The 15,135-nt window shown below is 40.3% G+C and overlaps 1 protein-coding gene across 4 annotated transcripts in view; it reads left to right on the forward strand.

Moving 5' to 3' along the window:
- Positions 1 to 233: 233 nt before the first annotated feature.
- LOC103972783 (uncharacterized) overlaps positions 234 to 15,135 on the forward strand; it is a 36,012-nt gene continuing 21,110 nt past the window's right edge. For all 4 annotated transcript variants that reach the window (XM_018821117.2, XM_009387147.3, XM_009387146.3 and 1 more), the window contains exons 1-6: positions 234 to 406; positions 491 to 553; positions 845 to 979; positions 1,826 to 1,928; positions 3,173 to 3,243; positions 3,317 to 3,421. In XM_018821117.2, the coding sequence (XP_018676662.2) occupies positions 269 to 406; positions 491 to 553; positions 845 to 979; positions 1,826 to 1,928; positions 3,173 to 3,243; positions 3,317 to 3,421 (615 nt within the window). In that variant the 5' untranslated portion in view covers positions 234 to 268. The remainder of the gene's footprint in view (positions 407 to 490; positions 554 to 844; positions 980 to 1,825; positions 1,929 to 3,172; positions 3,244 to 3,316; positions 3,422 to 15,135) is intronic.

Raw genomic sequence — 15,135 nt, forward strand, 5'->3', positions numbered from 1 at the left:
GACCTAAATATTCTCTTAGCTCCGTCAATAAAATATATAAGTGATACAACATATATTAAGAATCGTACTATTCAATTGCTATGTTCAATTATATAATACATACAGTATCAAGCCTGTAAAAGTACACCGAAGTGGATAGTAAATATGTAGCAGATAATATACCGTATCCGATATGTCGACCGATATGAATGATGTAACGGTTTCTAACCCTCCCTACAAAACCCGATCCGACCGACGGGTAAACAACGGGCGAGAAGAGAAGTGAGAAATGCGAATCGATATGCTGCCTCCTCCGCTCTCTCTTCGCCGCTTCTGCTGCTGTTGTAGCGCTCTTGAGGCCGCCGCCGCCGCCGCCGCCACCGTCACCACCACCAAGAGGAACCTCGTCTTCCTGGGCTCCCCACAGGTCTCCTCCCCCTCACGCCTTCTTTTTTCTTTCTTTGGATTCTATAGCTTGCATCTCGTTTGACTGGCATCTACTGCTGCGCAGGTGTCTGCTTCCGTTCTTGATGCGTTACTCGACTCGTCTCAAGCTCCCAATTCGATCTTTCAGGTATTTGATAATCCCGAACAAGTCCCGACCTATTAATGTATATTACCTCTGTAGTGATTTCCTTGTGTTCAGACTTTCCAAGTAGCCACATTTGGTATTTTAGCTGGTTATTGTTAGTGCAGTTTGGTTGTAGTGCTCGAATATGGTATTGAATATTGTTTGTTTGATCCAATCTCAGAAGTTCTTGATTCTGAACTTCTCAGAGATGCCCCTTTTAGTGCCGGTTTGTAATTTTGTTCAAAGTGGTTTTTTTTAGTTGATAATATCATTGATAAACAACCTTTTTTTTAGCTCGCAGCAATTGTCACCCAACCACCGTCTGGAAGGGGTAGAGGGAGGAAGTTGATGCCGTCCCCTGTCGCGCAACATGCCATAGACAGAGGATTCCCTCAAGACCGCATACTCACACCTGAACGAGCTGGGGAGGTATTGGCTGATTGGAATGATTGTTTGTGTTCTGTTGCAAAGAATATCCATGCTATGTCATTTGCATGTCTGGCTATCTCAGTCTAGGACTGACTTCGATACATGTGTTTGTGCTTCTGTGCAGAATGCACGTGACATTGCCTTATTTTGAAATACTTTTTGGTTTGACTGTCTGATCCTTAACTATCATGGCTTTTGGCAAATCTATTAGAAACTGTGTTGGACCATGGACATGTTTGCTGAAAGGGGCATTTTTGCCCAGGTATATCTTATCATAGATATAAACTGGGAAGTAAAAGATTTTATCTGATCATTTTAACTGAATATATCATTCTGTAATATTTTTCTTGAATATTTGGTAAACCCATTTGGCCATCTTGGTTTATCATTTTAGTCATTTTTAATCCACAATCATCTCAATCATTTGTTTGACTATTGAAAAATAAGTAAATCAACATAGTGTTGATATCAAATCCGGTGCTTTTCACAGTCATGCATTTGAGATAGGAATATTTTACTGAATTTAAAGTTTGATGAGAATGCACCAATTTCATTTTGAATATGTGCAGATAAATTTAGTCATGCACCAATTTCCTTCACTTTCATATTAAATAAAATTGTCATTCCATTATGATTCTTCAGAGTTATGATATTAAATGGACTTCTTTTATACATGGATTTACCTATTTACATTTTAGATGTGTTTCATTGTCTGTATTAGAAAGTGGTGCTTTAATATTTTATCATTGTTTGAATTATCTGCTGTCAAATCCAAATGCATACATTTACATATGACAAAAGAATAGTATACATGGAAGGTCCTTTACAGTTTTGTCGTTCCTGCAGGAGACTTTCTTGTCTGATTTAAGGGCTCTAAATCCTGAACTTTGTGTTACTGCAGCATACGGAAATATATTACCTAACAAATTTCTGGAGATTCCACCATGTGGTAAGCAAATAGTTTGAGTCACGAATTGGGTGGAGTTTCAGTTTATATTCTTAAGAATATTTCCAATGTCTAGTGATATTCATGATGCCTGCAAGTTTATTCTAAATTTATGAATTTGAAATTGAATAATTGATCTATCTCTTGTTACTTAACATTGATAGAAAGTGGTGAATTTATAATGGTGTGTGGATTTATATACCTTTCTTTTCCATGAGCGTGTGCCTGTTGTCTTTAAGTTGTATTTGAGAACCAGAAACTATGCATTTTCAAGTAATTATAAAAGTAGTAATATTAGTTGAAGTAATATAACAACAAGCCAAAATGCCTTCATATTAGTGGAAGCAGTATTGCTTCAATAGATATTACAGTGGAGCAGCAATAGAAGCAGCACATAGCAGTATCCAAACAAATATATATATTTTCTCTATATATAGCAGTAGCAGAGACAATGACAAATGATATAGCTACAAAGCAGCAGTAGTAGCAAGCAAAGTGGCGAAGCAGAATAGAATAGAAATAAGAACTGGGAAGTGCTGAGGACATATAATTTAAGGTAGTGTGACAGATCAGAGGACTATGCTTTGATTTGGGAGTGGTGGAATTGACACAGGAGAGAGGTAAACACTGGTTGGTATGCACCATAATGACCAGTATTTTAAAAAATGCTTATCCACAACCATATATAAGTTGGTACTTCTGTTTTGATCTGCTGAATTGAATGTTAGGTAGGTAGCTGCCTGAGGATCTAGGGTGCATTTCTGGTATAATGTATCTATCTGATTTTATTTGTTAATGGCTCAAATCCATACATAGCAGTTATATGAGAACCTGTTTTGCATGGCTATACATGCGAATTGCAAGAATGTGAAATATTGGGAGTTTTTAAAATTCTATAATTATATACTTCATGTTTTGTATATTGTTTGATATTGAAGTAGTATGATTGAAGAGTAAAGCATTTGACTTGTGCATGAGTTCATGGATAGAAATACCACATTTTGGCTGTATGGATAAAATGTTCTCCTTCTGTTTTATTCTGTTGTTCTTCTAAAATAGGTATAAATAAAACTGCAGATTCTTCTTTTACCAAAAGTTTTAGAAGTTATCATTCATGAAAAGGAAAGAATTAGCTTGAGTTCACTTTCCTCTACTGTACCTTTGCTTCTTGAAATCTAATTAGGTAGGTGCTTAAAGATTAGATGTCTTTGACTTTCATGTTCATGGATTTCTGTTTTACTTGTTAGGTACTGTTAATATACACCCAAGTCTGCTGCCCCTTTATCGTGGTGCTGCTCCTGTTCAAAGAGCATTGCAGGTTAACTAGTCCCCTATGTGATTTTGGCTGTCATTTATTTTTGCATGTACCAATATGTTCATTGTCCGGACAGGATGGTATCGCTGAAACAGGAGTATCACTTGCATATACTGTTCGAGAATTGGACTCTGGACCAGTCATTGCTTATGAAAGAGTGGTGGTTGATGACATTATTAAGGTACTATATTCTTTGAAATGTGTCATCTAAGTTGCACAGTTGGTGTCTTAATTTTCTTAAGACCTCTTTGGGAGTTGGATACTTTTTCAGTGATAGGCGAACTAGTGCAACAACGTAGGTTGTCCTTTAAGTCATAACAGATTGTAATTTGCAGTTGTCATTAGATCATCACCATATTTTAAGGATGCAGACACCATGTTCTTGGTTAATTAACTTAATTCAAGATAATTTTTCAGTGATAGGCAAACTAGTGCAACAACGTAGGTTGTCCTTTAAGTCATAACAGATTGTAATTTGCAGTTGTCATTAGATCATCACCATATTTTAAGGATGCAGACACCATGTTCTTGGTTAATTAACTTAATTCAAGAACTTGTGACTTAGCTATACTTGGGTTTCCGTCTTGATAAATTTTAAGGGGAAATGCAGAAACATAGGTTAAGGCTTTTGAACCTCTCTAAACATTATGGTGGCAGGAACCTCATGCTCTTATTTATTTTTTGCGTTTTCTTTGAAATCCTAAAGATATAAGAAGAGAGTTAAATGGTTTGTTAAATAGGTTCTCTCTCTTTCTCTTCTTGTCAATAAGTGAGTGACTCAAGGAAACAGAGATGTCCCTGACCTTTGATGATGGAAATCTATTGTGTACCCAGGTGCTCTAGTATGTAACCTCTGTATGGCTAGTACCTCAACGAGACACTCATTGATTTGAGCTTTCATTTATGCTGGATATACCACAAGGATCTATAGTCATGTGAAGCAAGGTTTGCGATTTCGAATTGTACTGCCCGCTACCGGGCGATCCGCCCGATACGACTTGGCTGCAGAAAGGCTGAGGGAGAAGTGTCGAAGAAGGAAGAAGAAGGAGAGGGCGTTTGATGAAGAGGGAGAATTGGGAGAACCTCGACGCGAACTTGTTTCCATGCCCTTTCTCGATCTCGATTCGTCGTCGCCCTCTCTCGACGATCCCGATCCAAGAGGTAACGACAAGGAGAGTTGTAAATATGAGGATCTGGAGGCACGGGGATAAGGGTAGGAGGTGGCTAGAGTAGTGGAAGAGGTGGTCTCCTTCATCGCCTCGTTTGTGGCCATCGACGTCTTCGCCGCCTTCTTCGTCGAATGCCGCAGACAAGGCGACGAGGAGAAGAGGAGGAGGCGATGCCGTCGAGGCCGTGTACGCCTTTTTAAAAAAAATATTTTTAATATTATTTTTTTTATTTTTTATATATTAATTTTTATATTATATATATATAGAGAGAGCAAGGTTCGTAATTTCGTACCGTACTGGTATATTGAGCTTTCTTCGATACAGTATGATACAAGTGTATCGCTCGGTACGTATATATTAAAATATAAAAATTATTATATAAAAATATAAAAATAATATAAAAAAGGAGGCGTACATTGCCTCCATGATGTCACCTCCTTTTCTTCTCCTTGTTGAGTTAGACGAGGAGAAGAATGTGTCTTCTCCTCATCTATGGCATTCGACGAAGACATTGAAGGTCGCAGACATCTCTGACCTTTGGCAAAGAAGAAGTCGAGCTGTCGCCTTTTCGTTACCTCCTGGATTGGGATCGTCGAGGGCGGGTGGCGCCGGATCGGAAAGCATCGAGGTTCTCCCTCTTCTTCGAGCGCCTTCTCCCTCTTCTCCCTCGACGCTTCTTCTTCCCTCGTTGCAGCTAGACTGATACCGCCTAGTGGCGGGCGGCGACAATCGAAATCGACTGTTACCGAATAGGTCGGTAACGGTCGAAATATCGACCGCTACTGCTAGATACAACCTCGTATCGTTCGATATGGGGCTAGATCAACGGTATACCGGGCGGTATCATTCGGTATTGTAATATTTGATATATAGGCACAACAGACTGGTACGTGGACCGCCCGCTACCAGACTGTCATGAACGATCATTGCGCACTCGCAACAACTTTGTTCAACAAACCGTTCGTTGCTTTTGCATGCTTGTACAGATACATGGTGCATGTTTTGCCTTGGTTTTGTGTTTTTACTTGAAAAATGTAAGCAATGATAGTTCGCAGCGCTGTAGTGCGATCGCTCATCGTGTCGGGCCAAACTGCTCCAAAATGGCTCCGTTTTCGCGTGTCACAGCTTGTTTTCTGTAGACCGCAGCCTCACGCAAAACGTCAGCCATCTCAGCACTCTGGAACCCCTCGGGTGGCACTAGAGGGGATGGGCTTCGGGGTAGTGTCAGGCGTTGAACAATCTTCATAAGTTCACACGTTAACTTGACGGGAACTTGTCTTTGTGCCTGACACCCGGTGAGCAGTTGTTTGCGGACTTGCAACTGTTCGTTTAACCCTCTAAAGTCCTTGTTTTCTCCTTCCTTTCTTTTCTCTCTTGCTCTCAAGGTGCTCGCTGAATTGCTTGTAAAGCTTCCCTCTTCGCGAGACGTCGGGACTTGTTCGTCGCTCGTTTTCAAACTAATCAACATTTTGTTTTATAGGTCCTTCGGGACTTGTACGAGGTTGCAACTAGGCTGACCCTTTGCGGACGCATATGTCGTAAGGGTACCTCATGACGTAGGCAATCCCAGCTAAGTCCGAGGAGTTGGCGCAAGGGTGCTTCACGACTTAGGCAACTCCAGCTAAGTTCGTGACTTTGTCGTAAGGGTGTCTCACGACTTAGGCAATTCCAGCTAAGTCCGTGACATTGTGGTATCAGAGCGGGCAAGCAATTCGAGCAAACAACGAAGAAACATCGCAATCTCGCCATGTCAAAGCATCGTGACAAATCGAGTAAGACGGGGCAAGCTTGACCATTGCCCCAAGCAGTCGTAGGTGGGCTGCAAGTGCAAACTCGCTCTCATGTTGTTGGAGCCGCTCTGGAGGAGTGTGGTAGCGAACATGACGAGCGAGAAGTTGACTACTCTCTGCGAGCGGAAGAGGCGCAATCTGGAGGGCCAACCGGGAAAACGAGCCACGAGGAGAGACTCACGGCAGCGGAAATCCGTCTGGATGTTCTTAAAGCTAGCTTGGAAGAACTCTACTAAGGCCAAAGAAGGCTTCTTGGGGTGGAGAGCTCGCAAGAAGCGAAATCTCGAATCGACAAGGTCGAGTCCTAAGTCGATCGATTGACGGAAGACACTAAAGACACTGTACAACATCTGCACGAAGTCGTGGCAGAACTCACTTCTAGAGTGACAATGCTCACAAGGGCACTAAATGCGGGAGGGAGCAACACTCACATTGCGTCGCCACAAAACTTGATGGCACCTGAGCCTCATTGCTATGGAGGTGCTAGGGACACAAAGGAGCTCGAGAATTTCTTGTTTGACATAGAACAGTACTTTTGAGCTATAAGGCTCGATTATGAAGATACCAAAGTTTTAATAACAACTATATATCCGAATGGGAATGCAAAACTTTGGTGGCGAACATGTTGGGAGGAGATCCAACAAGATTGGTGTCGAGTGGACACAAGGGAGGACTTGAAGCGAGAGTTGAGAACTCAGTTCCTACCTGAGAACACAGAGTTCGTCGCAAGGAGGAAGCTGAGATAACTCCGCCAAAGTACTTTGTTAGGACTCTAGCTAGGAGAGCTAGAGTCCTAATAGAGAGGGGCATTCATGTAAAACCTATGTAAGCCGACCCCTATTAAAGAGGTGAAGAGGCCGGCTAGGGTTAGGAGGTTGTTTCTTAGAGAAGAATTAGGAGTTGTAAAGGAATATGAGTCTTGAGTAGGAGTCATATTAGGAGTTGGTTAGAAGTAGAAGTCTTGAGTAGAAGTCCTACTAGGAGTTAGGGTTTAGAAGCCCTATAAATAGCCATATATTCCTCATCTTTTGATAAGCAATAGATGAATCTTTTCTGCAGACTTTGAGCAGCAACTTGGAGGGAGCAACCCCTAAAGAGTTCCAAGGAGGCCGATCCTCTAAAGAGATCAACCCCAAATTTAGAATCTGCAAGGGTTCTATCACCTGGTATCAGAGCAGTATTCTTGGCGTCTCGTTGCCCTTCCACAGCCATCCATCAACCCTCCACATTCGCCTAAAGCAATTCCCATAATTGCTTAAAAGATCGTTGCCGAATTCCGCCGTCATCTCCACCATCGCGGATCATCCTTTGATCTCCTCGTGAATTGCAACAGGTTATGGTTTCCTACCTTATTGCTGTTGCAATTTAGTTATCCTTATTCGAAAAAAAAAAAAAATTGTTCCTATATTACTGTATAAACTTTTTGTCACAAAGTTTTTATTTCTACGACGAAAGATACATTGCAGAATTCCAGCCGCATAACACAATCTGTTTGATCTTGCTACTGTGTTTTTTCTGTCCAAATCCCTACAAAATTTTTTATGACAGCTTTGACATTTCCTAACAGCGGATTTCTCTTTGGTTTCGTCAAAAAATTCTCAATATAAACTACTGATCTTTTACGTCCAATCTGCTACACTTGAAAATCTGTGCCGCAGAAAATTGCAGCCGCATATTGTTGCCTTAACCAATCTATTTGTAATCCATTTTGAACGAAATTTCTTATACACTTCATAGATCATCTTGGCTTCCATCTAAGATTGATCTATTGAGGAATTCATCTCTAAAAACGTTCTTGTGTTGCTGCAAATTTTCATCGCAAACCGCTAATATTTTTCGACGAGAATTCTGCTATCGCAACTTGCACCAATTTCCTTGTCGTTATACTACCGAAATTTTCTTGATTAAATTGGTCATCCTTGCTGTCATATAAACTGAGATTTTGCTGTAAATTCCCTCCTTAAATCTCTCGGTTTTTTTTGAAAATTTCATCGAGAAACCGCTATTTCTTCGACGACAATTCTGCTCTTACAAGACAACATATACCTGCAGCAACTTCCACTGATTTTTATCAAACCTTTGCTGTCATCTACCACAGATCTAAACTTTTTTCCCTAACCTTCATCCACTATCATCGCAGCCCTAAAACTCCACCAAACCACACCCTCAAACTGCACCCAAAACAGCCACAAAACAAGCCTAAACCGCAGCCTACATCCACCAATCCACCAACCCTTTCGACCATCACTTCTCTCAACCTATACATGCCTTTAACCCGACAACAAAAGAGAGATCTTAACATCACAGATTTGGAGACATATACTATGGCATTTGAGGAGGCAATCATTACTAAATTCGAAGCCTTCGAGGTGCGAATGGAGGATAAGATTCAGACGCTCTTTACCGAACTCAAATTGGGCCAACCACCAAGCTCGAAGAAATCATATCAAGGAGAGAGCTCTGCCCAATCACACTAAGCCCGAAGAGATGACTTCCAAGAGACGAGAGGCTCTATGACCAACCCCAACTATTCACGCATGAGGGTGGACTTCCCTAGATGGGAAGAAGGAGACCTGATTGGTTGGATCTCGTGCGCAGAGCGATATTTTCGGTACCATAAAACCACGGACGCATTTATGGTGGAAATTGCGGCTATACATTTTGAAGGGGATGTCATACGGTGGTTTGACTGGTTTAAACACACTCATGGAGTCCTCTCATGGCAACAATTCAAAGAAGGACTGCTGATCCGCTTCGGACCAACCGATTACGAGAACACTAACGGACAACTAGCAAAGATCTGACAAACCTCCACCATTCAGGAGTACTAAACCAGGTTTGAAAGGTTATCTAATCAAACTCATGATTGGTATGAAAAATAGCTATTGGGGATCTTCATTGAGGGCTTGAAGCTGGAGATTCGGGGAGAAGTTAAAGCGCGACAACCGTACACGCTTATGGCAGCCATCTCTTTCGCACGATTTCAAGAGGAGCGATTGAACCATGAAGCCCGGATGACTAGGGTTGCTCCTCGACTAGCAATACTAAAGCCCTCAGCCCCCCCTACTGTCAACCAAGTCCCTGCACCAAAAAGGTTGACAAGAGAAGAGCTTCGGGAGCGATCTGCGAAGGGGTTATGTTGGCACTACGACGAGCCGTGGAGCCGCAAGCATCGTTGTAGAAAAGGGAGACTTCTTATGATTGAACCAGTAGAAGAAGAGGTCATTGAACATCCAGAAGAGAGCCTTGAACATGAAGAAGAAGATGCAGAAGAAGATCCACAACCGATCGACGTTACGGTACACGCACTAGCCGGCTACTCAAACTCGCAAACGATGAAAGTTGGAAGCCTTCTCAAACAACAACCGATCACTGTTCTCATCGACACGGGCAACACTAATAACTTCATAAATAGTAAGCTTGCTGCTCGGATGGCGCTCCACATCGAAGGTTGCAGCAAGTTCGACGTAAAGGTCATCGACGGAAGAATCCTAAAGTGCGACCAAAGATGTCCGCAGGTGAAACTATTACTGCAAGACCAAGAAATTATCATCGACTTTTGCCTCCTACCAATTGGTGACTATGAGGCCGTGCTTGACATAGAACGATTGACGACGCTAGGTGATGTCTCTTGGAACTTCTCCAAATTAATTATGAAATTCTACTGCAAAGGCAAACAAATCATCCTACGCGGAAAGTGCGGAAGCAACGTAACCACCGTTTCGACCCAACAAATGGAGAAAGTTTTGCACAAGGTAAATGGTGGCTTTTTGATGCATCTCCAGCATCAACTAGAGGGGAAGAAAATAGAAATTGAAGATCAAAATCTTGCCCAATTGCTTGCTGAATTTGTCGACATTTATGCTGAGTCGCGCGGTCTTCCTCCTACGCGGCAACATGACTATCGGATTCCAATCCTTCAGGGCAAGCCACCAGCGAACACTCAGTCGTACCGATATTCTCACCTCCAGAAGGATGAAATTGAAAAGATCGTAAAGGAGATGCTTGAAACAGGGGTGGTTCGGTCAAGATGCAGCCCCTATTCCTCACCGGTGCTACTTGTACGCAAGAAGGATGAAACTTGGCAGATGTGCATCGACTACCGAGCTTTAAATGACATCACCGTCAAGGACAAATACACTATTCCAGTAGTATATGAATTGCTAGATGGAAGGGAACACGAATCTTCACAAAGCTGGACCTTCGATCCAGGTATCATCAAATACGAGTGTGCGAAGAAGACATACCGAAAACCACCTTTCAAACACACAACGACCACTACGAATTTTTGCTTTCTTTAACAGAAGGTGGAATATCTTGGGCATATTATATCAGAAGAAGGTGTGGCAGTGGACCCCTTCATAATTGAAGCAATGCAGAACTGGCCGACCCCGAGGAACATAAAATTGCCACATGACTTTCTGGGTTTAACAGGCTACTACCGTAAGTTCATGAAAAACTATAGAAAGATCAGTGCACCACTTACTTCCTTGTTAGAAAAAAATGCTTTACAATGGTTGGACAAAGCCACCACCGCCTTAGACGAACTTAAAGCCGCAATGACGACAGCGCCCGACTTCGGCAAGATTTTTGTTATTGAAGTTGGTGCCTCCGGAGTCGGAATTTGACACGGGAGTGTCTAATTTACTACAATATGATCATATGATCCTTGATTATGATATGGTATTTTTTTCAGCCAACAATGATGCCTCATAATCTTTAACTCAGCCCACTCAAATATGATAGTTCATCAGTATATTCCCTGTACAAATTTAAAGCTGTTTCAAGGTGGTTTTCTTCATGACAAAGGAATGCATTAAAGGAGTTGGTTAGCAGTTGTGAACATATCTTCGTGACCAAGGAATGCATTAAAGGAGTTGGTTAGCAGCTGTAAACACTTAATTTCGAAATTTCCTATGCATGAAGGGTTGTTTCATGCATTAGTATTTATTTTGTTGTTTAAGACCTAGAAAGAACTTTAGAAACTGATAATATCTTGGCAGAAGCTCTCTTGGAGAACTCCCTTAAACTCTGTATCTCTTGGATGCGTCCTTGAGTGGTGAGTCTTTTGATTTCTGTTCTGTATCCTTGTTTATAATCCTTGGGGTGGTGAATTTTTGTATCCCTTTGTGATTTTAACTTGGTGGTGAACTATTTTTTGATATTCTTTAAGTTTTATCGTGAGTTCGTACTTTTTTCTATTCAAAACACTCATTCCAGCAAATATAACTGTACTGCGACTTTTTTTCAAGAGTTCGTTCTTAGTATACTGTGACATTTTCTATCTGAGAAACTATTGCATTGGTTTTCTTTCGAAATCCATTCTGCATTTTACCCTCCTCGGTATCAGTTTGATATCAGAGCTAAAGGGTAGAGATCATGCCAAGGCGGAATGGAAAAGATATAGTTGGAGAAGGTAGCGACCATGAAAATGATGCTGAGTCGTTGAGACTACAGCTACGAAGATTGCTGCGTAGTCTACAAGAAAAAAATGAAATAATCGAAGAACTTTAAAGTAGACAAAACCAACATGAAAATGATGTCTATGAATATACTTCTGATGAAGATACACCTCCTCTCCTAAGGGAGTCGAGAAGATGTCAGACAAGAAATGAAATCCAAGACGAGTGACAGAATAAATATAACCCAAGATTGGAGATTCCAGAGTTTGAAGGTAAAATAAATGTTGATGACTTTATCGATTGGCTTAATATAGTAGAAAGAATTTTCGATTTTCATGAACCACCAGAACAAAAGAAGGTCAAACTTGTGGCACTCAAACTCAGATGGAATGCATCTTTTTGATGGAAAAATATGAAAAAACAAAGAGAATGTGAGGGGAAGAGTAAAATCGTGACATGGAAAAAAATGAAAAGGGAGCTGAAGAGAAAATATTTACCTCACAGTTATAGGCAGGAGATATTTCTCAAAATCCATGATTTCAAGCAAAAAGATCTTAGTATGGAGGAGTACACTGCAGAATTTGATAATTTGATATTAAAAGGAGAGTTTGTGGAATCGGAAGAGTAAACCATTGCAAGATACTTAGGAGGTCTGAAGTATGAGATTGCTAAAGTTGTTCAACTGCAGCCATATTGGTCTTTAAATTATGTGAGCAAGCTAGCATTAAAAGTTGAAAAGCAACAGAAGTTTGAAAAGAGTTCTCGGTACGGCTCAAAAGAAGGCTATACAAAAGGAGGAAGTTCCAAGCTTACTGTCCAAAGCAAGGTGATATCGAAGGTGCAAGAAAAGGGTGAAGAATCTGCTGGCAGCAAAAAAACACCTAATTCTTCTACCCCAAGTGATCGAAAATGCTTCAAATGTCATGGTTTTGGGCATATTGCTTCAGATTGTCTAAATAGGAGGATTGTAACTTTGGTTGAAGATCATAGTGATGGAGGAGAAGACGAAGCTGACGACGAACCAAAATATGATGAAGATGAGGAAGATGTTACTTATGTAGATCATGGTTTGTCTATTGTATTGCAACGTAGCTTGCAAGTGTCTTATGTGGCCGATGATGAAAGTTGGGTGCAAAAAAATGTGTTTCACACTAAATGCACTTCTCTTGTTAAGGTGTGCTTGGTGATCATCAACAGCGGCAGTTTTGAGAACGTGGTTTCTTTGGAGATGGTGTAGAAGCTGAAGTTGGACACAATCCCTCATCCACATCCATATCAATTATGTTGGTTGCAAAAAGAAAATGACATTGAGGTAACTAAAAGATGTTTAGTTTCATTTTCTATTGGCAAGTATTATAAAGACAAAGTGTGGTGTGATGTTGCTCCTATGGATGCTTGTCATTTGCTGTTGGAAAGACCTTGGCATTATGATAGAAGGGTGTTGTATGATGGTTATAAACATACTTATTCTTTTAAGGTGAATGAAAAGAAGATTATCTTAGCTCCATTACAACCTTCCGAAATCAGTGCACCAAAGAAGGAAGTTAGTGCTTTTATGTCTTATAATGAATGCAAATGTGAATTAGACAAGGGTGGTCATGTTTTGGCCCTAATGGTAGTAGAGGAGAACGAACAACATAAGGAGACACCGGAAATCATGCAACCGATCATAGAGGAATTTCAAGATGTTATACCGGAAGAGATTCCACATGGCCTTCTACCTTTGAGAGACATTCAACATCACATTGATCTTTTTCCGAGAGCTGTTCTATCTAATAAGGCTGCGTACAGAATGAGTCCCAAGGAACATGAAGAACTTCAAAGGCAAGTTGATGAATTAGTGAAAAATGGGTTAATACGGGAGAGTATGAGTCCTTGTGCAGTTCTCGCCTTGTTGGTGCCTAAGAAGGATGGTTCTTGGAGAATGTGCGTGGACAGTCGCACCATCAACAAAATCACAGTGGACTATCGTTTTCCTATTCCAAGGTTAGATGATTTACTTGATCAATTATGTTGTGCTTTTATTTTCTCTAAAATTGATTTGAGGAATGACTATCACCAAATAAGAATGAATCTCGGAGATGAGTGGAAAACATTATTTAAAACTAGAGAAGGCTTATATGAATGATTGGTTATGCCATTTGGGCTATCTAATGCTCCTAGCACTTTTATGAGATTTATGAATCACATACTTAACCCATGCATTGGAATATTTATTGTAGTTTACTTTGATGATATATTGATGTATAGTAAGAACAAAGAGGAGCATATGAATCATTTGAAAGAAATCTTTCTTATTTTGAGGCAGCAAAAGCTTTATGTTAATCTAATGAAGTGTGATTTCTTTACATCTAGTGTTGTGTTTTTAGGGTATGTTGTTTCAAAAGATGGAATTATAATGGATCAACGTAAGGTAAAAGCAATTCTCAATTGGCTAACACCTACTTCATTGCATGATGTGAGGAGTTTCCATGGCTTAACTTCTTTTTACAAAAGATTCATCAAGAATTTCAGCTCTATTGTCGCTCTAATCACCGAATGTCTGAAATGTGATAAATTCAAATGGACTAATGAGGCTAATGATGTTTTTAAGCTTTTAAAAAGAAAGATGACTGAAGCTCCTATTTTAGTTCTACCAAATTTTGACAATGTGTTTGAGATTGAATGTGATGCATATAATGTGGGAATTGGTGCTGTTTTGAGTCAAGACGGAAAGCCGATTGCATTTTTTAGTGAGAAGCTGAATGATACAAGAAGGAAATATTCTACCTATGATAAGGAGTTCTATGCCATATATCGAGCTTTATCTCATTGGAGTCAGTACCTTCATGCCAAGCCATTTGTGCTATATTCAGATCATGAAGCATTAAAGTTCATAAATCACCAACACAGCTAAACAAGAGGCATGCAGCTTGGGTGGAGTTTTTGCAATCTTATAACTTTACAAATAAGCACAAATCTAGTGTTCAAAATGTGGTTGCTGACGCATTGAGCAGAAAGTATTCTTTATTATTAACAATGGAAGTCAAAGTTGTTGGATTTGAGACGTTCAAAGATCTCTATGAGAATGATGTGGATTTCGGCTCAATATGGTAAAATTGCAAATCAGGTTCCTTTCAATAATTTTTTATCCTTGATGGTTTTCTTTTTCGAGCTAATGCTTTATGTGTTCCATCTTGTTCTTTGAGACAAGTAATTCTAACTGAAGCTCATGGTGGTGTTTTGGGTGGACATTTCGGTAGAGATAAGACTTTAGCTCTTATTCAATCAAACTTCTATTGGCCTAAGATGTTTAGAGATGTGGAAAGACATGTAAAGCAATGTCGAGTGTGTCATTTGGTAAAAACAAGAAGTCAAAATTCTAGATTGTACACTCCATTGCCTGTGCCAAATGCTCCATGGGAGGAAGTGAGTCTTGATTTCGTTTTGGGATTGCCAAGAACTCAAAGGAACAAGGATTCTATCATGGTTGTTGTTGACATATTTTAAAAAATGTCTCACTTTGTTCCTTACAATAAATCGAATGATGCATCT

This window comes from Musa acuminata, chromosome BXJ3-11, assembly GCF_036884655.1.
Source record: "Musa acuminata AAA Group cultivar baxijiao chromosome BXJ3-11, Cavendish_Baxijiao_AAA, whole genome shotgun sequence".
NCBI lineage: Eukaryota > Viridiplantae > Streptophyta > Magnoliopsida > Zingiberales > Musaceae > Musa > Musa acuminata.